The sequence below is a fragment of the Sciurus vulgaris genome, assembly GCF_902686455.1.
Source record: "Sciurus vulgaris genome assembly, chromosome: 17".
Lineage (NCBI taxonomy): Eukaryota > Metazoa > Chordata > Mammalia > Rodentia > Sciuridae > Sciurus > Sciurus vulgaris.
The window spans coordinates 15,990,919-16,014,499 of NC_136478.1; the positions used below are offsets into that span (position 1 = coordinate 15,990,919).

At 42.3% G+C, this 23,581-nt stretch overlaps 1 protein-coding gene across 1 annotated transcript in view; it reads right to left on the reverse strand.

Annotated features, from left to right (window-relative positions):
* The window catches only part of WWP2 (WW domain containing E3 ubiquitin protein ligase 2), a 134,610-nt gene that overhangs the window by 79,185 nt on the left and 31,844 nt on the right, over nt 1–23,581 (reverse strand). The window contains exons 5-6 of the mRNA XM_079116853.1: nt 2,111–2,248; nt 293–389 (exon numbers count right to left, since the gene is read on the reverse strand). Coding sequence (XP_078972979.1) covers nt 293–389; nt 2,111–2,248 — 235 coding nt within the window. The remainder of the gene's footprint in view (nt 1–292; nt 390–2,110; nt 2,249–23,581) is intronic.

Genomic DNA, 23,581 nt, shown 5'->3' on the forward strand with positions numbered 1-23,581 from the left:
ACTCTGGAATTCCTTACCATACCAAATCAGTTATAAGATCTCTGAAAATTTCCAGTAGTTTCTAACATCAATTGTTTCTTGCCATTTCCCAGTGTTTTTCCAATAGCTTCAAGCATCTTCCCAACTCCTTCTCATCAACAGGGGGGTAGGCTGGGGTTGTAGCTCAGTGGCAGAGCGCTTGCCTAGCATGTGTGAGGCACTAGGTTCGATCCTCAGCACCACAGAAAAATACATAAATAAAATAAAGTTAAAAAAAAAAAAAAAAAAAGGGTGTGGGGGGTGGTGGTCTTACCGGGATCTCCCTCCAAAGCAGTTTGTGCTGGGGGGTGGGTGCCGGTTCTCTGGAGCTATAGTTGTCCCACTAGATTCTCTTGAAGGTGGCTGTGATCCTAGAAAGGGGACCAATCAAAAGAAAGAATGGCAATATTGAGAAGCTCAACCCTTGTTTGAAAGTTGGCTACCAGGCATCGAACTCCCTTGCGTTAGAGTTATCCACATGATGGAATATGGACATGGGGCCCATTGTAGCCACTGGCGCAAGAAAGAACAGAGACAATCATGCAAGATCTCATCCACGACATGGAACAGGAACACCATTTCTTCTCTAAAACATTCGAGAACACCCAAGGTAGTAACAAGCAGATGCCTTCTACATTCAGTGAACTTCAACCTCACAAGCGCAACAAAGAACAGATGTTAACCATGCAAAGTGGGGGCAAGGAACGGGGGTATTTCTCCAGAGTACAAACAAGAGTTTCTAAAGCTGAATCAGATCATGACACTCTTCCACTAAAAGCCCTTCAGAAGCTCTCTGCTTCTCAAGAGGAGGTCAACCCCCTTACCAGGGGCACTAGGTGATATGATCTGAGCGGACCTGCCTCTCCAGCCTCACCTCCAACACGCTCCTTGCTTCCCAGGGTCCAGCCACCCTGGCACCTCCATTCATTGCAGGCCCAGCCATGCCTTTTCCCCATACCCCTTCCCCACCCCCAGCTTGGTCCGTCCAAGCTTCTCACATCCTGGATTTCAACTCCCTCAAGGAGCCTTCCCTAATCCCTCAGTTTAGATGAGATCACCCAGAGTAGCAGAATCTCAAACTACCCTGTGCCATCTCATTCACAATTTCTGTCACCATGATAATAATTATTCGTGTATTACTCATTTCACAGCTAACTTCCCCACCAAGTAGATTATAAACTTCAAGGAGTGGAAATCATATTAATTTTGCCCATTACCATTTGTTAGCACCTGGACTAAGACCTAGTACACATCAGTGCTCGATTATGTATATCTGTGTTGAACAAGTGAATGATGCATGATTTTCTCCATACAAAGAGTATCCAAAGTGCTGCTCAGCCCAGGGCCGGAATTCTTGCCAGCAGCCAAGGCTCATCCAACCACTGAGATTCATCTAATAGCGAATTAGAATTCAAATTTCACCCCTTAAAGGTATGGGACACCTCTCCAGGGCCCTTAAAAGTGCCACAGTTACATCACATCTAACAAATATTTAATGAGGAAAAATTATGGAGAAATTCAACCCTTAACAGACCTCAGACTTCATTAATTTCCTGCTAGATCCAAAAGTGACCAATTTCAGACTAGAGAAGAAGAAATAACTACCAACATTCAGAACAGAGCGGGGACGCTCTACAGTTTCCCTGCGTTGGCCTGTCTTTTGCTAGTGTGCATCTCTATAGGGCACAGTCCCCTCCCCAACCCACGCCATCTCATAAAAACACTCTCAACATTCCCTGGGGGTTAACTGTATTTGGGAGAAGAAAAATGGGCTAAACTCACATTTGCTAAAGATGTTTTATTTTCCAAAGTCCATGTGGAATTAAAAGATGTTTTTCTCTCCTCTCAATCCAAACAATAACACAAAGATGTGACATTTATTTTGGTCCTTGATCAGAAAGCAGTCCTTGAAAAATCATGTCATGATTTTGAACTGGGAGGCTAAGAAGAGTCAAGGCCAGCTGTGAGCCAGGACTGGTTAAGCAGTTCCCAAACCAAGACGTCTGGTGGAGAACCCAGCTCTCAGCATCTCCTGCCCCCTGCCCGGCCCGCCCTGTCCCGGCACAGCCCTGGGGAGCAGGGCGGCACTCACCCTCTGTCACGGCACTGCCATTAGGCACATTTCCCAAATCAACAGTCGGCCCGTCCAGGAAAATTGTCAGCTCTCCGCCCGAGACAACACTGCCTTTGTTCTCCGTCTGCAGGTTCAGCGTCAGCTGCGTGTTCTCCACTGTTGGGCACAAAATGCAACATGGATGGACTAAATCAAGTGCACCCTGAGTTACGATTCTGTGTATCAGAAGCTTCCATTTCACCCACTCTTGCTTCTCTGGCAACATTTTTCTGCACCTTCAAATCTGTCTCCTGGCATGAAAAAAAGAGCGGGAAGGAACTTGCCTATGGCCATCATAGTTCCATCAGGCTGGTGGGGAAACAGTATTCTTTTTGTTCCTAAACATTTTTATATCACTAGGTTAGCTACATAATTCTTAACATGACTGACCTGTTTGCAGCTATTTGCAGGACTGAGAAGAGAATAGGGATACTGAATGCCTGCTGAGGAGGAAACTGGCTGCAGGGACATCTCACTACCCGTAAAAGAAACAGGCCAGAATACCCTAAGGAAATTTCAGCTGGAGACCTCTTTAGAGGAGGGACTATACAGGCTTATTCTTTTCTTTTATGTGGTAAAAGATTTTTTTTTTTTTTTTCTGTTTTGTTTTCTTCTGTTTTACCAGAGCTGGGGAGCAATCCTAGGCCTCATGCATGCTAAGCACATGCTCTACCACTGGGCTACACCCCAGCCCCAAAAAGTATTTCTAAACTTTTTAATCCTGCTGGGCATGTTGGTGCATGCTTGCAATTCCAGGTAATCAGGAGGCTGATAGAGGAGGACTGCAAGTTCAAGGCCAGCCTCAGCAACACAGTAAAACCCTGTTTCAAAATCCAAACAAGTAATGTTTTTATCCTACAACTATGTCACTGTGAAATATAGAGGAAAACTTTCAAACAATAAAAGCCTAATGTAGACAAGTCAGTGCCATCAATCCTGTAAGGAAAGGGAGACCAGCCAATGTGTGGCTATGTGACCTAGGTAAGAAGCAGTTCGGTCACCCAGCCCCTAGGCCACTAGGCAGACTCAGCCCGGGGCGGCGGGAGTGGCAAATAAGAAAAGGTGGGAAATCATGGCAGAAAAATGGAATAAACAAGAAGGAGCAGGAGCACTAAACCTCAGACGGGCCAGAAACTGCTTGCACACCCCTCCAAAGCTGTGCCACCAAGCTTGGCCACACTAAAAGGCTCCATCCAGATAAATACTCTGTCCACACTGAGCTTCAGTTCTGTTCAGAGGAGCTCCGTCAGGAGCTGTAGCCTCCAAAAGCAGCAGCTTCAGATCTCCACGGGCTGTGCAGCCCCACCTCTCCTGCCACACTTCACAGAACCAAGGGAGGGAAGTGCAGCACCCCTGCACCCGATCCACCCTTCCTTCATTTCCTAGTTGGTATTGTACTATTACAAGCTAACTTACCTGTTTTCTAGAACTAGGGAGAGTATGTCTAAATAAGTTTCTATATAAACGTTAAGGTAAATTCCAGTACTTTCTAAGGATGAACACCCTCTCCTAAGAAATAATAAAACAAAAAGTCACCTTTGATTCTAAAAAAAAGACACTGCCCTTTAAGAACTTAGCAGAAAAGTCTGAATCAATTCAAAGATTTCTTACCAGAAGGTAGAAATCAGTCATCCTGCAGGCTCTGGGCTTTCCTAAATATTTCCTACCGTTCCTTCATCTCTCTTCCCTCTACCGATCTTTTCAACTCCTTTTTGCATCTACTGCTATTTTCGGACAGTTCTGCTGAAGGGCCTGGTGAGTTCTAAATGTTTCCATAAAATAATACTTGTAACTTAGAAACCAGTTCTTTCCAGAGTAAAAGAGAGTCCTTCACCACCAGCCCCACTTCATGAATGTGAGTGCACCACCTTGGCAGATGAGTCTGCGGCCCCAATCGAACCTGTAGGTGACTGCAGGCCAGTCAACATGTCACTGCAGCCTGGTGTGCAAGATCCCAGGCCAGGCCACACTGCTGAGCTGCTGCCAAATTCTGAACCAACGGTAAGTATGTGTGTGTTTATTCATTAAAGTCAGGGGGTGTCTCCCCACTCCTATACCAAGGCACAATCCAGCACCTAAGTCTCCAGCAACACAGCAGGGGTGCTAAGTGGGCAGGCCAGGCAGGCAGGATGGTTCCAGTCTCAGTGCTACCACTAAAGCAGGGGGTGGCAATTAGCAAGTGACTTAACCTGAGCATTGGTTTCCCTGCCTGCACCTTCTGCGGAAGACACGTGTACAGAACTCAGTGGTACTAGTAATTTGCTAGTATGCTGCTGCCCTCATCACCTGCCTGTTGGCTTTCCTGTCTTCAGGCAGAGGAGGCCTGATTTTCCTTGTTCTAACTTAGCATTCTTTACAGGGTCACTCTAGCCCTTTCTGAGAGTTTCTTAGGTTAACAACAAACTCCACAAAATCTTCCAAGGTAAGCCACACACCATCAAAGGATGAACGTCTTGTCTTGTTCCTAGGACACCTCCCAAAGACACCAAGCCTGTTCGATTCTGAACACCACTGTTGGAACTGTGCTCATATGAACATTCTAGAAAAGCTCCTAGATTCCCTCCTTTACATCCCAAAGCCCATCTGTTTGTAAATGGAGTATGGGCATGTTTTCCTCATTCCTTGAGGGATGATAAAGTTTAACGGCAAGGTGGAGGAACAAACGGACCCTAGCACTAATTCTGCCCTCCTCGACGATCACACTGCCATGATCCTCTGACCAAAACCACAGATGTAACTTGAATTTTTCTCTCTGTGGTCTCATCTGTAAGTTCCAACCCAGCTCTTCAATCTAGTTTCCCCACTAATGTCTCCAGCAGAGTCATATTCTTACAGGCTCAGACATTACCTTAAGCAATTTAAGACACATTTTACCTTCAAAATGAGCCAGTGAGGGAAATGTGGTTTTGTTTTTTGTTTCTGTGTGTGTGTGTGTGTGTGTGTGTGTGTGTGTTTGGGTGTGTGTGTGTGCCCATGCATGCACAAGCACGTGTGTTTTCCTCTAAACTCAATTTTTAAGAACATAATCCTCCACTCCACTGTTGTACTACAAAGAGGGCCCTCTGGCCATCATTATCATAACCAGGTGATCAAGTTTAGTGTCACTAACAAAACCCTGACGCCACATGTTTCCTGAGGGGATTCAGTATAAAGTACACAAAGTCACTTTTAGAGTTCTCTTGCTAAAAGCATTTAATCTGAATCTAATCAAGCCTCTAAACTACTTCCCAGTTCACATGAACTAAGGGTTAGAGAAACAGATTTAACGATATCATGAGACAACCAGACAAATCCAGAATATGAGGCATCTGTCGGATAACTCTCCAGGACTCTTGAAAAAGTCCACGGTGTTAAATATGTTTTTATTTTTTAACAAAGGGAAAAAGGGAGATTTTCTCTAGATTTAAAGAAATAAAACCAACAAATGCTATTCATGAATTTGTACTAAACCTTAGTTTGAAAAAAATTTATTAGGATAATTAAATAAATTTGCAAAGAGACTAGATATTATTAGATGGAACCAGAAATTACTGTTACTTTTCTCAGGTTTGACAGTAGTACTATGGTTTTACGTTAAGAACATCCTTATTCTTGGGAGAAGTCAGAGTGGATTATGAGGATACCTGCACTTACTCTCCAGGAGAACAGGCTGAAGATTTTAGAAGTAAAGGGTCATGGAATTTCCAACTTATCTTCAAATGGTTCAGGGGGAAAATGCACATAGCCCCACACTCACATGTACAGACAAAATAGATGTGGCAAAATGCCAACCGTGGGATCCAGGTGAAGGGTATTTGGATGGTCATTGTATCACTCTTTCAGTTCTTCTGTTTGCAAATTTCATAATAAAGGACTGGAAAGAAGGGCTTTTTTTTTTTTAATTGGCAAGGCTATTTAAAATATTAAACCACTGAGAACAGAACGCTCTATTATTCTCTTTTATAAAAAAAACTGAGTCAGGGAAACCCTACAATGCATAATGGGACTAAAGAAACCATTAGCTAATTGAGTGACAGACTGGAGCATACAGGGAGGCCAAAAGGCTAAGTGTGACGGAAAACATATACTGGAATCTTAGCTATAAATAGCAGTCTCCACCACCTCACCTCTGGGCCCTCTGATTTCACTGCAGCCACGTTGACAACTCTACAAAGGTCCTTCTTCTTTCAGCACGTCTTCCTACTACCTTTTGAGGTATTACTCAAGAATTGAGAAACGTGGAGCTGGGGGTGTTACTCAGTGCTGAAGTGTGTCCTCAGCATGCATGTGGCTGGGTTTAGTCCCCAGAAGTGACATGACTCCTATTGTAGCACAGTCGCTCTGGCTGCAGGAGAAACAAGGTGGGAGCAGACAAGACCAGAACACCCCAGCATTAGCGAAAGAAGGAAGGAACGAACGAAGGAAGGAAGAAATTTGTAAGAGTGGGTATAGTGTGGCAATTTCCATAACTAGACTTGGAATTAGCATAAAGCTGACCTGCTATTCTCAACCTTGACAGGTCCTGCTTCACCGAAATTCTAGCGGTTCACATGAGTATTAAGTACCCTTTATTCTACAGTCACTGCGATTCAATAGAACCAGACAGACAAAAATGTGTGTTCCTGGGGAACACAAATAATCTAATTGGGAGAAAACAGAAAATAAGCAAATTTTTAAAAAGCAACTTGTGTGGCACTGGCCCACATCTGTAATCCCAGCTGAGGCTAAGGCAGAAGAATCGTGAGTTCAAGCCCAGCCTGTGCAACTTAGCAAGACTGTCTCAAAATAAGTTAAAAAGGTCTGGGGATGTAGACCAGTGGAAGAGAACTTGCCTAAAATGTGTGAGGCCCTGGGTTCAACCCCCAGTGAAGGAAAGAAGGAAAGAAACCGTAATCTGCCAGAAGATGGCAAATATGGTAGGAAAAAAAGAAAAAGAAACAGGAAAAGGGGACAGAGAGTGCTAGGGGAGAAGACTTCAGGTGGAAAAGTCTCATGGGAAGGTAGCAACGGAACTAAGACTTAAAGAAGGATAAGGGAAGAAATACAGGCATCCACAGGAAGAACATCCCAGGTGGAGAAAAAAGCAAACGTGAAGACCCAGGTGAGAGCACACCTAGCCTGTCAGAGAAATGGCATGGAGGCCAGCGTGTCTGAATTAGAGTGAGGGAAGAGGAGCAGGGCAGGGGGTGGCAAGCCCATGAATAAGGCCTACAGCCCCTGCAAGGCCCTTCACATTGACTGTGCATGAGACAGAGCGCCACAAGAGGGCACAATCACTCTGGCTACACAAGAGGGCACAATCCACTCCATGAACAGAGTGGAAGCAGGCGAGCCCAGGGCACTGAAGCAGTCTAGGCGAGAGCAGATGGCAGCCTAGACTCAGGCAATGGCACTGTACTCTGGGAAAACAGCGTTTAAGAAAACTTGTCCTGGGCTGTTTCTCTGGCACAGGGGAGCAAAGACCCAGGATTCCTCACCAAGCACATCTGCAGGCCCCACTAGCCTACGGGTCCTTGAGAATCAAGGTCTCACACAAATCATAGGCAGATGATGGGCTAACTGAGAGCATGGCTGGAGGAAGTCACATTCAATTATGGACAAATGGAACATATGCAATGAAAATATTCTGCTGGCAAGAGACTGCAGTTCCACCAAGAAAGCCAAAGGCCTGGGCTCATGCTAACTTCAGCCGTCGGCCACTTTCTTCAGTTACTGGACTGTGCCCTTCTGTTCCAAATGCCAACCAGCTACCAATACCTTGTGATGCTACCTCATGGAGGTAGGCTGGGGGAAAGAATCTGAGTAACCTCGGGGCCATGCCAGGAGAACCCTGGAATAGCTAGTGCACCAACAGCAACAGCCAAACACCAGGTGCCTCCTGGTGGAAACGTGCACAACACCAAGATGAACAACAAAGAACAGGTCAAGCCTCTAGATCCATCTGTGAAAGAAGCACAAAGGGACCAAGAGGCACACTAAACCACACTTCAGGGACACAAACAGCAAAATTCAGAGTGTGGAAAACTGTCCTGTTTATTCAACCATAAACTATGAGGGGTAAAAAGAAGAAGGGGAATCTCAGGTAAGGGAGACTTAAGTGACAGTGATCTTGTTTAGATCCTGAACCAAATGCAGACTGGACAGTTCACAGAAAAGAAACTGTCATAAGACAATTAGAGAAACATAAAAAGTGGCTAGATAGTTGACAAGATTAAATAACTACCACTTTTTTTTAAATTTTTTAAAGTGCTAGGGATCAAACCCAGTGCCAGGCAAACCCTCTACCCCAGCTCAAGATTATGACTTTAAAAAGTCTTTATCTTTTGGAGATATACTGAAATATTCCTAGATGAAATATATCTGGGATTTACAAAATTAACCCAGTGGGGCAAGGGAGGCTGTTGAGCTAGGTGAGGGACACACAGGGATACACTAACTATTCTTTGCACATTTTCTGTTACAACACCCTCCCCCCAGGCCAACACACCCAACACACCAACGGCTACGTCAGGCTAACTAAAAAGCTTCTAAGAATCCAACAGTATATACATAGCTTGAAAAACAGAAAAGGAAGAAAATAGGGGTTAGGGATTTAGCTCAGTGGCAGAGTGCTTGCCTAGCATGCTCAAGGCCCTGAGTTTGGTCCTCCGTACTGGGGGGAAAAAGTGAGGGGGAAAAAAAAAAAAATCCCAAAAATATCAAGGTAACAAAAAACAGAAGATATTTAGAAAATAACTCCTACTCTCTTTTTCCCTCACTTCAGAGCCTCGCATTTGCAAGTAGCTTCAAGTTAATAATTTCCTATTGCAGAGCTGGTACATGCAAAAACGATGAGTAATATTTTTCTAAAAGTTACTTTTTCCCTTTCTTGACTTAGGCTTTTTAACATATTGTCTGCATATGGTACTAATAAGTATAGATAAATAGGGCATGGAAGCTGCTATCTTTATTCCAACAAAAGAAAAAAACGACATAAACCATAACTGCCAAACCCTGCTACTATAATGCAATTTCATTATGAAATCCAGAACTCTCACCTGACAGTTTCACACTAGTGTATAAAACAACTTTCCAATTTAGGGTCTTTTATCATCATCATTGTCTCTCCCCACTCCCACACCAACAAAATGTATGTGTGTGTACACACTTAGGAGTTGTTTTTGTTTTTGTTTGTTGGTTTTGCAGTACTGGGGTTCAAGCCCAGGGCCACATGCATGCTAGGCAAGTGTTCCACCACTGAGCTACAACCCCTGTCCCTAACACACTTGAATTTTTTAAAAGGAAAAACTGATTTTTTGCTGGATGCAGTGGTATACATCTGTAATCACAGTGGCTTTTGGGAGGCTGAAGCAGGAAGATGTCAAGTTCAAAGTCAACCTCAGTAACTTAGTGAGGCCCTAAGCAACTTAGCAAGACCCTGTCTCTAAATAAAGTATAAAAAAGGGCTGGGGATGTGGCTCAGTGGTTAAGTATCCCTGGTTTAATCCCCGGTACGGAAGGAAGGAAGGAAGGAAGGAAGGAAGGAAGGAAGGAAGGAAGGAAGGAAGGAAGACAGACTGAGTTTTTTTCCTTCCTAATTCAGAATGCAAATGTAAGGACTAACTTGGAAATCTGAGAAAAATGAAGTGACATAAAAGTAGGATATGGGGGCTGGGGTTGTGGCTCAGTGGCAGAGTGCTTGCCTGGCACATGTGAGGCACTGGGTTCGATTCTCAGCACCAAATATAAATAAATAAAAATAAAGTCCATCGACAACTTAAAAAATATTTTTAAAAGTAGGATACATTTAGGGAAGACCAAGTACTTGAGGGTTAAGAGTCTCTGAAGCCTGATGAAGATGGGACTGACCTGGCCTTAATAGAGCTGCTCAGGGGAACCAACCTCCTCCTTCCTGCCTCCCTCAGCCCTCATCCCATAGGCCCCTCAAAAGAAAGTGAAAATAAGCAGAGCATTCATTAACAGCTCAGTGTTCATTCTACACATAACTAAGAAACACTGGTGTACACAGGAAAGGAACCAGAGGAAATTCCAGAAGGGCAGAGAATAAATGGTCTCCTTTCCACTCCCTGGTTCCCCATAACTCAGACACACACAGGCTGGAGTCTACCCAGGTTGAAAGAGAACGCTCTTTCACATTCCCTTCGCAGTAAAGGAAGTTGAGGCTTCCAGGATTTACCTTTATGAGGTCTCTCTGGCTTCCAAGTAAAGCCAGAGCCTAACAAGTGAAGTCTTTCCTACCAAACTGGAATCAGGTTGTAAACATGGCATTCTTGTCGCAGTAACAAGGATGACTCTGCTCTGCCCACATCGCCTCGGGCCCCAACACTCATGCCTTGCTCGGTGGGGTCTTCCTAGGACAGAGCAGGTAAGGAAGAATCTAGGTTGGTCTTGAAGACTCTTCTTTCTGCTGCTACTGAGAGTCTACCCTTTATCAAGTCTAACATACAGTTTGGTTTACTGGGGATTGCATTAACTCTTCTGGAGAAAATACCTTCATTTTACAAAGCCAATTTAGAGTTTTCTTCTTTTTCATTTATTCAAGAAACATTTATCAGGCACCAACTATCTACAAAACACTGCTAGAAGCTGGGTTATACAAAAGAAAAGACATGGTAGCTGCCCTGGGTTAAACTTCCAGTACAAAAAAAAGAAAAGAGACACGGTCCCTGCTTTTAGAACCCCATGATTCAGTAGAAGCAGCAGAAGTAACTACATAATCTCACAGATATATAAAGTTGTAACTGTGAAAAAAGGTTTCCTGCACAACATATATGGTCCCACGAGCAACTGGGCACTTGGCCTGGTCGGGGTGTCAGGATACATTTCCCAAGAACCCTAGGACAAGGCACTGTAAGCTGAAGTTTCATGCAGACATCTAGCAGGTTGCAGGTGGGGTAGGGCAGCCAGGAAGACCACTCCAGGCAGAGGAAATGCCCTGTGCAAAGGTCCTGTGGCACAATGAGTTGAATGCATTCAGGAAACTGAATAGAGGAAAGTGGGGTGGTGTGTCGTCTGAATGAGAAGAGCTAATGGTGGTAAGACATTGGAGTGCCTTGTGGGACAGCCATGTTAAAGAATTTTCATCTATCCTCAGAGTAACAGTAAGGAACCTCGGAGTTTTTAATCAAGACCTGATAAGATCTGCTTTACATTTTCAAAAGTTATTCTGTCTGTAGTGTTAAAAACAGTTGAAGGGAAGTAAGGGCATAAATAGGCAGAGCAGAAAGTAGTCTGCAGATGAAAAATGTGAGGGACAGGGAAAGGAAGAAGGCAGGGATGAAAGGTAGGCAGGTTTGCAAAGGAAAGAGAGAATTGGAAATGAGATTATAAACAGGTCTGGGCAAGAGGGGCAGAGTTACCAAAGACAACTCCTGGCTCTGAAACTCACCTTTCTGGACAAAATGGAGGGCCTGTGCCTTGAAATATGGAATACTAGAAGAGAACTAAGTCTCAGAAGATGACAAGTTCAGATTTGGATGCTGACCTGGACATGTTGAGATGCTTCTAATATATCCACAAAGAGATACCAAGAGAGTCATCAGCTGCATGGAAGTAGGCCTCAGAGAAAGGGTGAAGTTAGAGATCAAACCTGGGGGTCATCTGCATACGGCAGTGATAGAGAGAGAAGGTGTGGATGGGGATGAGATCATGGAAGAGGGCAAAATGGAAGGAAACGTGCACATTTAATAGTTGAATGGACTTGCAAAGGGAAGAGAGAAGGATTAGAGATTAGGCCCAACATCCTCATTTAGGAACATACAGGCCCAACAATACTGGTCAACCTTGTTTCTTTTGATTTAAGGTCAGAGAGTTAACAACAAAAGTTCATGAAGCTACACAAGTTTTTTTGTTTTACTTTAAAAAAAGTGCACATACATCCATACTTCAAAAATGGTTATTTATGCATCCAAAAAAGTACATACCAAAGAGTTTCCAGAGCCATCTGAGGATCCCCTGAAAACAGAATCAAAGGCTTCATCCTTATATCCTACTGTTTCTGCAGTTGCAGCACATTTTAAATTTTTAAAAATTTAGGGTAAATAAGCATAGATCTTGGAAAGTTAAGTCTTTAGATTAAACCTTGAGTTCACAACAGCAACCTCTCCTCCTCATTAGCACCCCTCTGCCCTGAGAGGAAGGACAGGCCTCCTCACACCATTAATCTCCATTCCTAGGCCCGCCAGCTTTCACAGATCATTCATCTCTGCCCTCAGGGAACCTCAGCAACCACAACCCCCTCTCCCAGTTGCCCAGGATCAAAGCCATGTTTATAAACATGGCAGAGGCAGGCTTACAAAGAACAAACCTCCTTTTAAAAGTTTCTTACAGAGCGAAATGTAGGAGCCCGCCTAGAAAATTATTTTTATGGTTAAAATTCTGCTTTTAAAACATTCCCCTTTTTAAAAACTAGCTTTTTAGAATTAAAATTTCAGATGCATGAAATATGAGGCTCCAATTAAGATATGAATTAACAATTTTTTGAGTATAAATGACATGGGAAATTATTCAAACTACAATATTAAATTAAAAGAAACGATGTTATAGAATGAACCTGTTAGTCAAACCAAGTAAAAACAAGTATATATATCAAGGACAAAGAAACAGAAGAACCAAGAGAAAAAGTTGTTTTTGAAGAGTAAGGTTATGAAATAGAGGTTTTATTTTTTTTTCAATTCCCAATCCTTGCATAGTGCATACAATTTTTTTCTGCTTTTTAGTAATTTCCTTATTAGTTAGAGGTGTATGTGGAACTACCAGCAAGTAAAATGACATGAAGTCTAAGGTATTATTTCAAATACTCCCCAAAACAGTGGGGACTAAAGAGGAAAAGCAACTGGGCATGTGCGGATCATCATCACAGCTGGGCAATAGGTACAGGACCGTGCATTACACTGTCATCTCTATTTGTACTTAAGTTTGAAATTTTCCATAACAAAAAGTTTTTAAAAATCAAGGATCTAGGAATTAGACCTGAAACCCTTCATCAAATAGAAGAAAAAGTAGGCCCGAATCGCCATCATGTTGGCTTAGGACCAGACTTCCTTAACAAGACCCCCATAGCGCAAGAAATAAAAGCAAGAATCAATAAATGGGATAGATTCAAACTAAAAAGTTTTTTCTCAGCACAGGAAACAATAATGTGAAAAAAGCCTACAGAGTGGGAGAAAATCTTTTCCACACACACTTCAGACAGAGCACTCATCTCCAAAGTTTATAAAGAACTTAAAAAACTTTACACCCAAAATACAAAGAACCCAATCAATAAATGGACTAGGGAAATGGGCAGGGACTTCACAGAAGAAATACGTGATCAACAAATATACGAAAAAGTGCTCATCATCCCTGGTAATTAGAGAAATGCAAATTAAAACCACCCTAAGATTTCTAACTCCAATTAGAATGGCTATAATCAAGAATACACGCAATAAGTGTTGATGAGGATGTGGGGAAAAAGCCACACTCGTACATTGCTGGTGGAGTTGCAAATTGGTGCAGCCACTCTGGAAAGCGGTATGGAGATTCCTCAGAAAGCTTGGAATGGACCCATCATTTGACCCAGCTATCCCACTCCTCAGTTTATACCCAAAGGACTTAAAATCAGCATACTACAGTGATGCAGCCACATCAATGTTCATAGCTGCTCAATTCGCAATAGCTAGATTGTGGAAACAACCTAGATGCCCTTCGATTGACGAACGGATAAAGGAACTGTGGTATATATACACAATGGAATATCACTCTGCCATAAAGAAGAATAAAATTATGGCATTTGCTGGTAAATGGATAAAGCTGGAAAATACTATGCTAAGTGAAATAGGCCAAGCCCAAAAAATCAAAGGTTGAATGTTTTCTCTGATAAGTGCATGACAATATATAACGATGGGGGGGGTGGGGGAAGAGAAGAATGAAGGAACTTTGGATGGTGTAGAGGAAAAAGGGGTGGGAGGGGGTGGGGATGGAAAAACAGTAGAATGAAACAGACAGTATTCTATATATATATATGTATGATTGTATGAATGGTGTGAGTCTACATTGTGTACAACCATAGAAACGAAAAGTTGTACCTCATTTGTGTACAATGAATCAAAATGTGTCTGTGAAAATAAAAAATATTTTAATTAAAAATATAAAATAAAATAGCATAATATTTGCACACAGAAAAAAATATTTCCCACTTATGCTAAACAAAATTGTTTCACAACAAATAAAATTAATTGAAAAAAGTAACAACATACTCATAAGAAAATCCTAATACAGAAAAATAAAATATCACACACATCACAAATCCTTTTCCCACAGGATCATCCACTTTTTTTTTTTTTTTTTAGGGTCATCTACTTTTAAACAACTTTGTATAAAGTCACTGTACCTGCAAATGCTAACACAAGTGTACATATGAAAACTACAGGTGTGAGAGCCAGATGTGGTGGCACATGTCTGTAATTTCAGCCACTTGGGAAGCTGAGGCAGGAGGATCATGAGTTCAAAGCCAGCCTGAGCAACTTAGTGAGGCCCTAAGCAACTTAGCAAGACCCTGTCTCAAAATAAAAAATAAAAATAAAAAGGGTTGGAGATATGGCTCAGTGGTTAAGCACCCCTGGATTCAATCCCCCAGTACCAAAAAAAAAAAAAAAAAAAAAACCCAAAAAACTACCTGCGAAATCAAGGTCATCCAACACCAAAATGATCCAGCCCTGATTTTTCACTTGATGTATTCTATGAATCTTCTAAAATGTTAATACAATCTATTGGCTGAGGAGAGTTTGGGGACCAAGACGTGCATGTTCAAGGTTAATTTAGCCATTACTATAGTTTGCCTGCCTCCAAGAGAATGAATTCGTGTGATACAAGATAATGTGCATTTACATACATAAATAAACATTAGCTGAGAGAGAGAAGGAAGGAGAGGGAGGGAAGACACATCACATTCTGAAAAACTGTACCTTAGCCCCCAGGCTAAGCACTGAACTTGAGGCCACTGAGCACTTGGAAGGGGTTACTCTGGATTGAGATGTGGTGTGAGTGTAAAACATAAATCAGATTTCAAAGATCTGATGCCCCCCAAAACTAAAAGATTTTAGTGAAAGTTTTCTTTATTTTGATTATATGTTAAAAGGATAACATTCTATATATATGAAACTAAATAAGATATATTAATAAAATTAGTAATATATGATAAATATACATATATGTGGTTTTTGTTTGTTTGTTTGTTTGTTTTATTTCTTTTTAATGTGGCTGCTAGCAAATTTTTCAGGCATGGCACTGAAATAAAGATCCCTCCGGTACCTAACAGTGGCACTAACTGTGCTGCTCGTGTAATCTCACTCTGGTCCAAGATCCTTTTCCCTGTTATCAAAGTAAGTTTCCTACTCCACAAAAACTACTACAACTACTAAATTGAAAAAGAAAAAATTCAAACACTTCGTGGAGATAAACAAGTTTGATCTGCTGCCTCCCCTGGGGAGAACCTTGGGAGACGGGGATGGACAGTCTGGAGGGAACAGCTCTCAGTGACGGGTACAAAGCAGAGGCCTAAACGCCAGATGAAATGTCTCAGTGTTATTTTTTGTCCAAGGGAAAGAAACAGCTTGTATCCAGGCAACAGACTCATTTTCCTACCACCAATTCAAGGCCACTTTTCGTGCTTATGACATTTGTAAGTTTAGGGCCTGAAGGCTACATACCTCAGGAGAAAGCCTGGTCTTCCAGGAAGCGGCCCAATGCCTCCATGGGGCAGGTCCAAGAGGAAGAAAAAACATTTCTATAACTGAACAAACAATACAGCTCTACCCTAACAATAACCACATTTAGAAGTTTCCCATCTTCCTTCACTGACTCAACCTCTAGGTCTGCACAGTCAGTCCCACCAGGAGACCACCAGCCACATGTGGCCACTGAGCACTTGGAAGGGGTTACTCTGGATTGAGATGTGGTGTGAGTGTAAAACATAAATCAGATTTCAAAGATCTGATGCCCCCCCAAACTGAAAGTTTTCTTTATTTTGATTATATGTTAAAAGGATAACATTCTATATGTATGAAACTAAATAAGATATATTAATAAAATTAGTAATGTATGATAAATATATATATGTGATTTTGGGGGGCTTTTTTACTTCTTTTTAATGTGGCTGCTAGCAAATTTTAGATTTTGCGGCTTGCATTATGTTTTCACTGGACAATACTGATCTGGTGCCTGCCCCACTCCCTGCCATATTTGGTCACTGTCCTGACTGGCCCTCTCACTCACCCTGCCTAGCCCTCCGGCCTTCTCTGCTCATTCCCACCTCGAAGTTTCCCACACCCTGTCCCCTCAGCCTGGAATGCTTTCTCTTGTTCCCCTCCCCTGGCAACTACTTCTCACCCTTCTGGTGTTCAGGAGTCACTTCCTCTGGAAAGCCTTCCCTGATCCACAACATCCCTCCCCCAGGCTAGGGGAAGTCCCTGGGATGGTTCCCAGAGCACCCAGTACTTTTCTCCACCGCCATCTGCCCAGATGGATCTGCCTGCACTATTAGTCTGCTTCCTCTCTGGACCCTTACTTCCAGGACAGTGGTGTCGTCTGCCTTGTCCACAGCTTCAACACTAGCACCTGGCTCAGCACTCAGAGAGTTATCGTTGAGTGCTGGCAAACACCTTCCCTCGCCAGGCAAGTCTTAAAATCCTAAGAACATGTCCTGTAGGGACAAAGGAAATTTTCTCTCACGCAATGCCCTGACCCAACATTGAGAACTTCTTAAGTCTAAGAAGGAAGAAAGAAAAGAGGGGAAACGTCTTGACCACCTACTAGGGACAAAGAAAAGGTCACAATGTATCTGTAGGAAAAGGAAGTGGCCAGCATTCAGCACTTTAGGGGGTGGAACTGCCCTTTGTCAAATATGTGTTCCCATGAGGCTGACTGACTTCGGAGCCAACACCCTCACAGAACACTCCAGAGGCTTCAGAGCCAACACCCTCACAGAATACTCTAGAGGTAGCAGCCAAGGCCGGCTGTCCAGGGGAAGGCATTCCTGACAGAAAGCTTTTCTTCTTTCCTCAAATGAAGCTTCACAAAGCAGCCTCTCAGCCCGGTTTGTTTGAACATTCATTGCAGGGCCTATGTTTACTTTATAAGACTCCTAGCTAAAAGGACCTTTCTTTCCAACAGCTCTTGGTTGACACCAAAGCCATGAAAGAAATGGGCCTGATCTCCACCTTTGAGGGGGTGGGGGTGCAGGGCCAGGGCTGGGGGCTGCTTTTGGCTTCCTTAGGAACTCCTTGAGGTTCTGGCCTGGGCTTATCTGCCTGAGGTGCAGGATGACAGAAAGCAACGCACAGAGGGCTTTTCAGAGACTATTAACGATGAGTTTAAATCCCAGAGCCTGGCGTCTGGTAGCAGTCAAGAGAACAGTAGGCTCTGAGGTAACCGCATGCAGCTGGGGCGAAATGAAGCAATGGCTTGCATTTGGGGGCCAGGGCTGGATTAAGCACATGCTCCCCAGAGTGGGCATCCAACACTCCGGAGGTCCCACTCTGCCTCAGGAGTGAGCTTAGATATGGCCACAAAGACCTCAGTCACAAGAAGGGGCACTCATTCTCACTTACCAGAGAAGTCCATATTCCAACAGGCCTCAGGTGTGCGTGTGTTCTGTATGTGTACGTGCATGTGCACAAGGCCAAGCGCAAGTAGCACCCAAGAATGAACAAAATTCACAGAACACTCCCCCCCACCGCCCCCAGAAGCTGATATTCTAATTGTAGAAGACAATAAATGAGAAATATGAACAAATATGTATTACATGGAGACAACTGCTAAAATGCAAATAAAGCAGGGTAAGGAAAAAGGGAATGCTGGGGAGAGAAAGCCACAGTTAAGGCAGGGTGGGGCCAAGGTCACAATATATCACAACATATGTGTGATTCCATTTGTAGGAAATGTCCAGAAAAAGCAGATCTATAGAGCAGTAGTTGCCATGGACTGGGAATGGGAATGAAAATTAACAGGAAATGGGCACAAGGAATCTTCTTGGGGAAGGTTCATGGTGATAGTTTCACAACTTAGTACATCTTTTTACAAATCACTGAGTTGTATACTTTTTAAAAAAGCACTATGATTGGGGCTGAGGGTAGCTCAATGGAAGAACATGTGTTTGCATGTGTGAGGCCCCAGGGATCAAGGTTCAGCACTGCATAAAAAAAGGAAAAAAAAAAAAAAGCAGGGTGATGAAGGCTTCGATGAGATGACATGAGTAGACCGTCACCACAGAGTGAGGGAGCGGGCCATGAGGACTCGAGGAGAGTGATTCAGGAAGGAGGTAAGGCCAGTCAAAGGCCCTGAGGCAAGAGGGCACCAGTGGCTAGCAAGGAAAAAGCAGATGGGGCAGCAGGACAATCAGGAGGGCCTGTCAGCCAGTGAAGGAAGGACTTCAATCGTTACTCAGAGTGAGAAGGCAAAGTACTGAACAGTAATATAATTTGACTTTCGGTTTGGATCATTCTGGTTGCTGGCTTCAAAACTGCCCTGTCAGGAGACAAAGGCAGAGATGGGGAGGCCTGTCAAGAGGCCTGTACAGTAACAGAGGAGAGGTGATAGTGTCTTGGACATGGGTGACACAGCTGTCAGAGTGAGAAATGATCCAGTCCTATAATTCATCTTCAAGGATCGGATCCTTTGTAGCAGAAAATGACATCAACAAGGACACCAAGAATTTTAGCCTGAGCTGTGAGGAAAGAGTGGCTCTGATTTTAACATGTTGACTTCAGGGTAGTTATCAAACATAAAAACTGTCCTGGGCTACCAGAAGAGAGGTTTCGGCTAAGAATCACAAGCACCCATACTGAATTTAAAGTCATGGCTTAAATTGAGGCATGTAGGTTAACAAGGGGACAGAGAACTAAGCCAACTTGGAGCATCGTGGTGTTTCAAGATTGCAAAAAGGAAAATCAGCAAAGGGCACTGAGAGACACTGGCCAGAAAGATAGTCAGAAAACCAGTAGAGTGCAGCATGCTGAAAACCCAGAGAAAAAAGTACATCAATGAGGAGGAATTGATCAGCTGCAGTCATCTGCAAAACAAGAGAGTTAAGCACAAGAATTGACCACTGGGTTTAGCAACATGGAGGTCACTGGTGAACTCAGTACAAGCGATCACAGCACAGCACTAATGACAAGAATCTAACTGGAGCTTCCTCAAGAGGAAAAGGTAAAAGCCATCAAAAAAAAAAAAAGTAATAAATACTGACAAGGAAAAATGAACACTGTCACACTGTTAGTGAGACTGTAAAAAACCACTATGGAAATCATATGGAGGTTCCTCAAAAGACTGGGAATGGAACCACCACATGACCTAGCTACACCACTCCTCAGTACTTGTTCTAAAGAGTTAAAGTCATCACACCACAGCAATACATGCGTACTCATGTTTAGAGCAGCTAAGTCACAACAACCAAAATGGAACCAGCTTAGATGTCTGTCAAAGATGAATAGATTTTTTTTAACATGGTATGTCTAGTGTGTGTGTATGTGTGTATGTATACACACATACACACACACACACACACACAATGGAGTTTTATTCAGTCATAAAGCAGAATTATGTCATCTGCAGGAAAATGGATGAACTTGAGAGCATTATGTTAAACAAAATAAGTCAAACTCAGAAAGTCAAGAGTCATAAGTTTTCTCTCATAGGTGGAAGCTGGAGAGGAAAAAGGAAAAGAAAGGGGCAGGGTCATCTCAAGAAAATCAAAGGAAGGGGTAGGAAGGAGAGGAAGGAAAATGGGAACAATATAACCAAATCATATTGTTATATCATGTGTATATACAAATATGCAACAATAAATCCCATTATTATGTATAATTATAATGTACCAATAAAAATATGGAAAAAATTAAAGTAAATTTTTCAAATTTTTTTAGGAAGAAGAAAAGACAGAAAAGAAATTTAAAGAAATACAAATTAAAACAGCAAAAGGAAATTGCTTCACCTGACAGACCGGCAGAAGGTAAAAAAGACTGACAGCACTCGGTGCCACTGAAGTCACAGACATGCTCACAATGAGCATGAAAACTGGCCCAGACTTCTCAGCAAACACCAATAACCTTGAAGTACACCTGCCCTCTGACCCAGCAATTGTCTGCCTAGGAATTCGCCCTGAGAAAAGAAAAGGACAGAGGCACAAAGATATCTTTACAAGAATTTAACCAAAAATAAAAAAGATTTTAATGATTTAAAAAAAAAAAAAACTTTCAAAAAATGAAAAAAAAAAAAAAAAAAAAAAAAAAAAAAAGAATCTAACAAAAGGTGCTGCTTAGGATAATAAAAAAGTAGGAAAGACTGTGGTTAGACCATGGGTGCATTCATACAAAAACAAAAACCCTATTATTGCCATTAAGCTTGATCCCGGGGGCAGGGGTGGGCTGGTGCTCAGTGGTAGAGCGCTTGCCTAGCCTGTGTGAGGCACTGGGTTCCATCCCCAGCACCACATTAAAAAAAACTAAGTAAACAAAATAAAGGTAGTGTGTACATCTACAACTAAAAATATTTTTTAAAAAAAGAATGATCTAGGGCTAGGGTTGTGGCTCACCAGAACACTTGCCCCACCCAGTGTAACGCAATGGGTTTCATCCTCAGCACCACATAAAAATAAGTAAACAAATAAATAAATAAATAAAGGTATCATGTCCGTCTACAACCAAAAAAATTATTTTTAACAAAATGATCTCGTTTCCATGATGTGGAAACAGTGGGAAAAAGTTACAAAGCAATTATGTATAATGAGTTCCCTTTGCAGGGTTAGGGGGCACACATACACACCAACATGATTTTCATGATATGAAAAATAAAAATTAATGTTTAACAAATTATGAAGAGGTATAGGTATGAATAACAGACTTTCAAGTTACTTTAACTTCCCCTTCACTGGAAGTCAGCACATATAGAGGTTATGGGCACAGCTCTGGAATCAGGGTGCCTGGGTTAAATCCCAACTCTGCAATCCAATGGCATGGTCCTGGGCAAGCTCTATAACTATTCTGTTTCCTCAGGAAAGGGGATGTCAGTAGGATCTCCCTTGTAGTATGGAGGACATTAAATGAGTACATGCTCAGACAGTTCCCAATCTATGTTACCTCAAACTGGGACTTTTCAACTTTCCTATGGTGATACGCATGCAGTAGAAATCATATTTCAAATTTTGAACTGGGACCTTTTCCAAGGCTAGTGACATATGTGGTCCAATCCTCTCTCAAGATCTTGGGCAGGGGAGGCGAACCACAGCTGCCATCAGCCACGAGATCAAAAGGAGAATGACAGTTCAGTGTGCTGGGGCCACTTAGTGTATTAAATGCATTTTTAATTTATGATATTTTCAACTTAATGATGGATTTATCCAAACATAACCCCAGAAGTCAAGGAGCACCTGCATGTGTATGTATCTACAAATTTTCACAAACATAAATACACAGAGGGAGGGAATTCAAAACAATGTCTAACACACACTAAGCACTTGGAATATTTTTGTCTTTTTATAATATGCATGAAATAATAATAAAAAGTACCAGTGATATTTTTATTTTAGATGTATTGCTTTTTACTTTTTATATTTCTCCTGCTTTTTATTTTAATTGTAGTAAAACACATGACAAAATTTTATATTCCTTTATGATCAGAAAAAATATTAATAATTTGCAGTTTCAGAAACAAGATAGAAACTTTCAGAACCTAATATTATTGTGGAGCATTTCATGAGTTTGAAATAGCTGGTCTCGGTGGCTTACCAGGTTCATAAAAATAGCTAACTGGCTAAGCAGGACTGGTTTAGCCATTTCTACCACACAGCCTATTCAAGGCACTGTGGCTTGCAGTCATGTCCTAAATGACATCTCCCTACCTGCTTACAGAATCATCATATGGCCCGTGTCCCTTGACCTCCCCCCTCAGTTCAAGAAATAATGAGCAATTTTTCAAATTTAAATTTAAAATAATTTTTAACTGAATGCAAATTTTTAAAATTTTTTTAAATTTTTCTCTTCTCCCTCTGAATCAAGTTCTAAGGTTCAGTAGTTTTATTTATATTTTAGTTGAAAAGGTAGAAAAACAGTACTGTGTTTACTTTAAAATCAAAGCATGTACTGTGTCAGGCGCGGCTCCTGGAGCCCCGCGGCCCACCCAGCAGAACACGCCATTCTCGTGGAGGAGCCGGGGAGGAGGCCGCTGCTCCTGACTGGCCTGTCTGTTCTCAGAAGGTAAAGTGCCGTAACAGGCCTCTGCTTATAAGATTTTTAAATAAATAAGGAGCTGTTTTCTTTCTTTTTTTCAACCTGGGAAAAATACATGGGGGAAAGAAAAGAGCCATACATAGAACAGAGAGGGTCCAGCAGGGAGCCTTTTGAAGCCTCCTTCATTTTTCACCATGGTATGGGTACAGCGACTCTCAAAGCACTTTCTGTGCACAGTAGACTTGAGGGAATGAGTAACTGTATACAGACGGTGCTGAGAGCCAGGACTCTCATACAGAGTGGAGGAAACCCATGGCTATGAATTGGAACTGGAGGGTTTGGTGTGGACTCATGGGGTTTAATATGTAGCTATAGAAAGAGACTTGCATGTGTGTGCACTTATGATGTGTGCACATGTTCGTGTACATGCACACATTTATATATACAGTCTGTCAGAGCCAGGTATGGCCCGAACACCTGTAATCCCAGCTACTCAGGAGACTGAGACAGGAGGATCTCAAGTTGGAGGCCAGCCTAGGCAACTCAGTAAGCCCTGTCTCAAAAAATAAAATAGGATAGGGCTGTAGCTCAGTGGTGGAGCAGCCCTGGGTTCAATCTCCAGTACAATTCATCAGTCAATCAATAAAGTCCATCCAGAATAAAAGATGAAGGCTGAAGAGCCAAGAGTGTTTTCAAATGTCCCACCTGCTGAGCTGGGGTTGTGGCTCAGTGGCAGAGCGCTTGCCTAGCATGTGTGAGGCACTGGGTTCAATTCTCAACCACATATAAATAAATGAATAAAATAAAGGTCTATCAACATCTAAAAAATATTAAAAAAAAAAAAAAAAAATGTCCCACCTGCTGTGGACTCTCCTGCCAGTGAAAACAGTGAGAATGTGTAAAGCCCAGTATGGAAAAACACAATTCGATCCCTATCCCAAAATGCACTCCAGATTTATTCAAAAGTTAAACGCTTAAAAAACTAAATAATAAGGGAAGAGAGGCAAGATGGTAGATTAGAGGAAGGTTGCATTTCCATTTGCTCCATGGTTCAGGATTTAGGCAGTGGGAATGCTGTGCTCACCAAGTTGTTCTCCTAAATTGCTGAGGAGGGGATTAAAAGTCTGGTCACCAAACAAACAAACTCCTGAATAATAAGAGCCCCAAGGCCCCATGACACATGTTGATATAAGGAAGGTATTATTTTTTCTCAACTAGTTGGCATAGTGATTCTTAAACTTCAGCTCACATCCCAATCTCCTGGAATGAT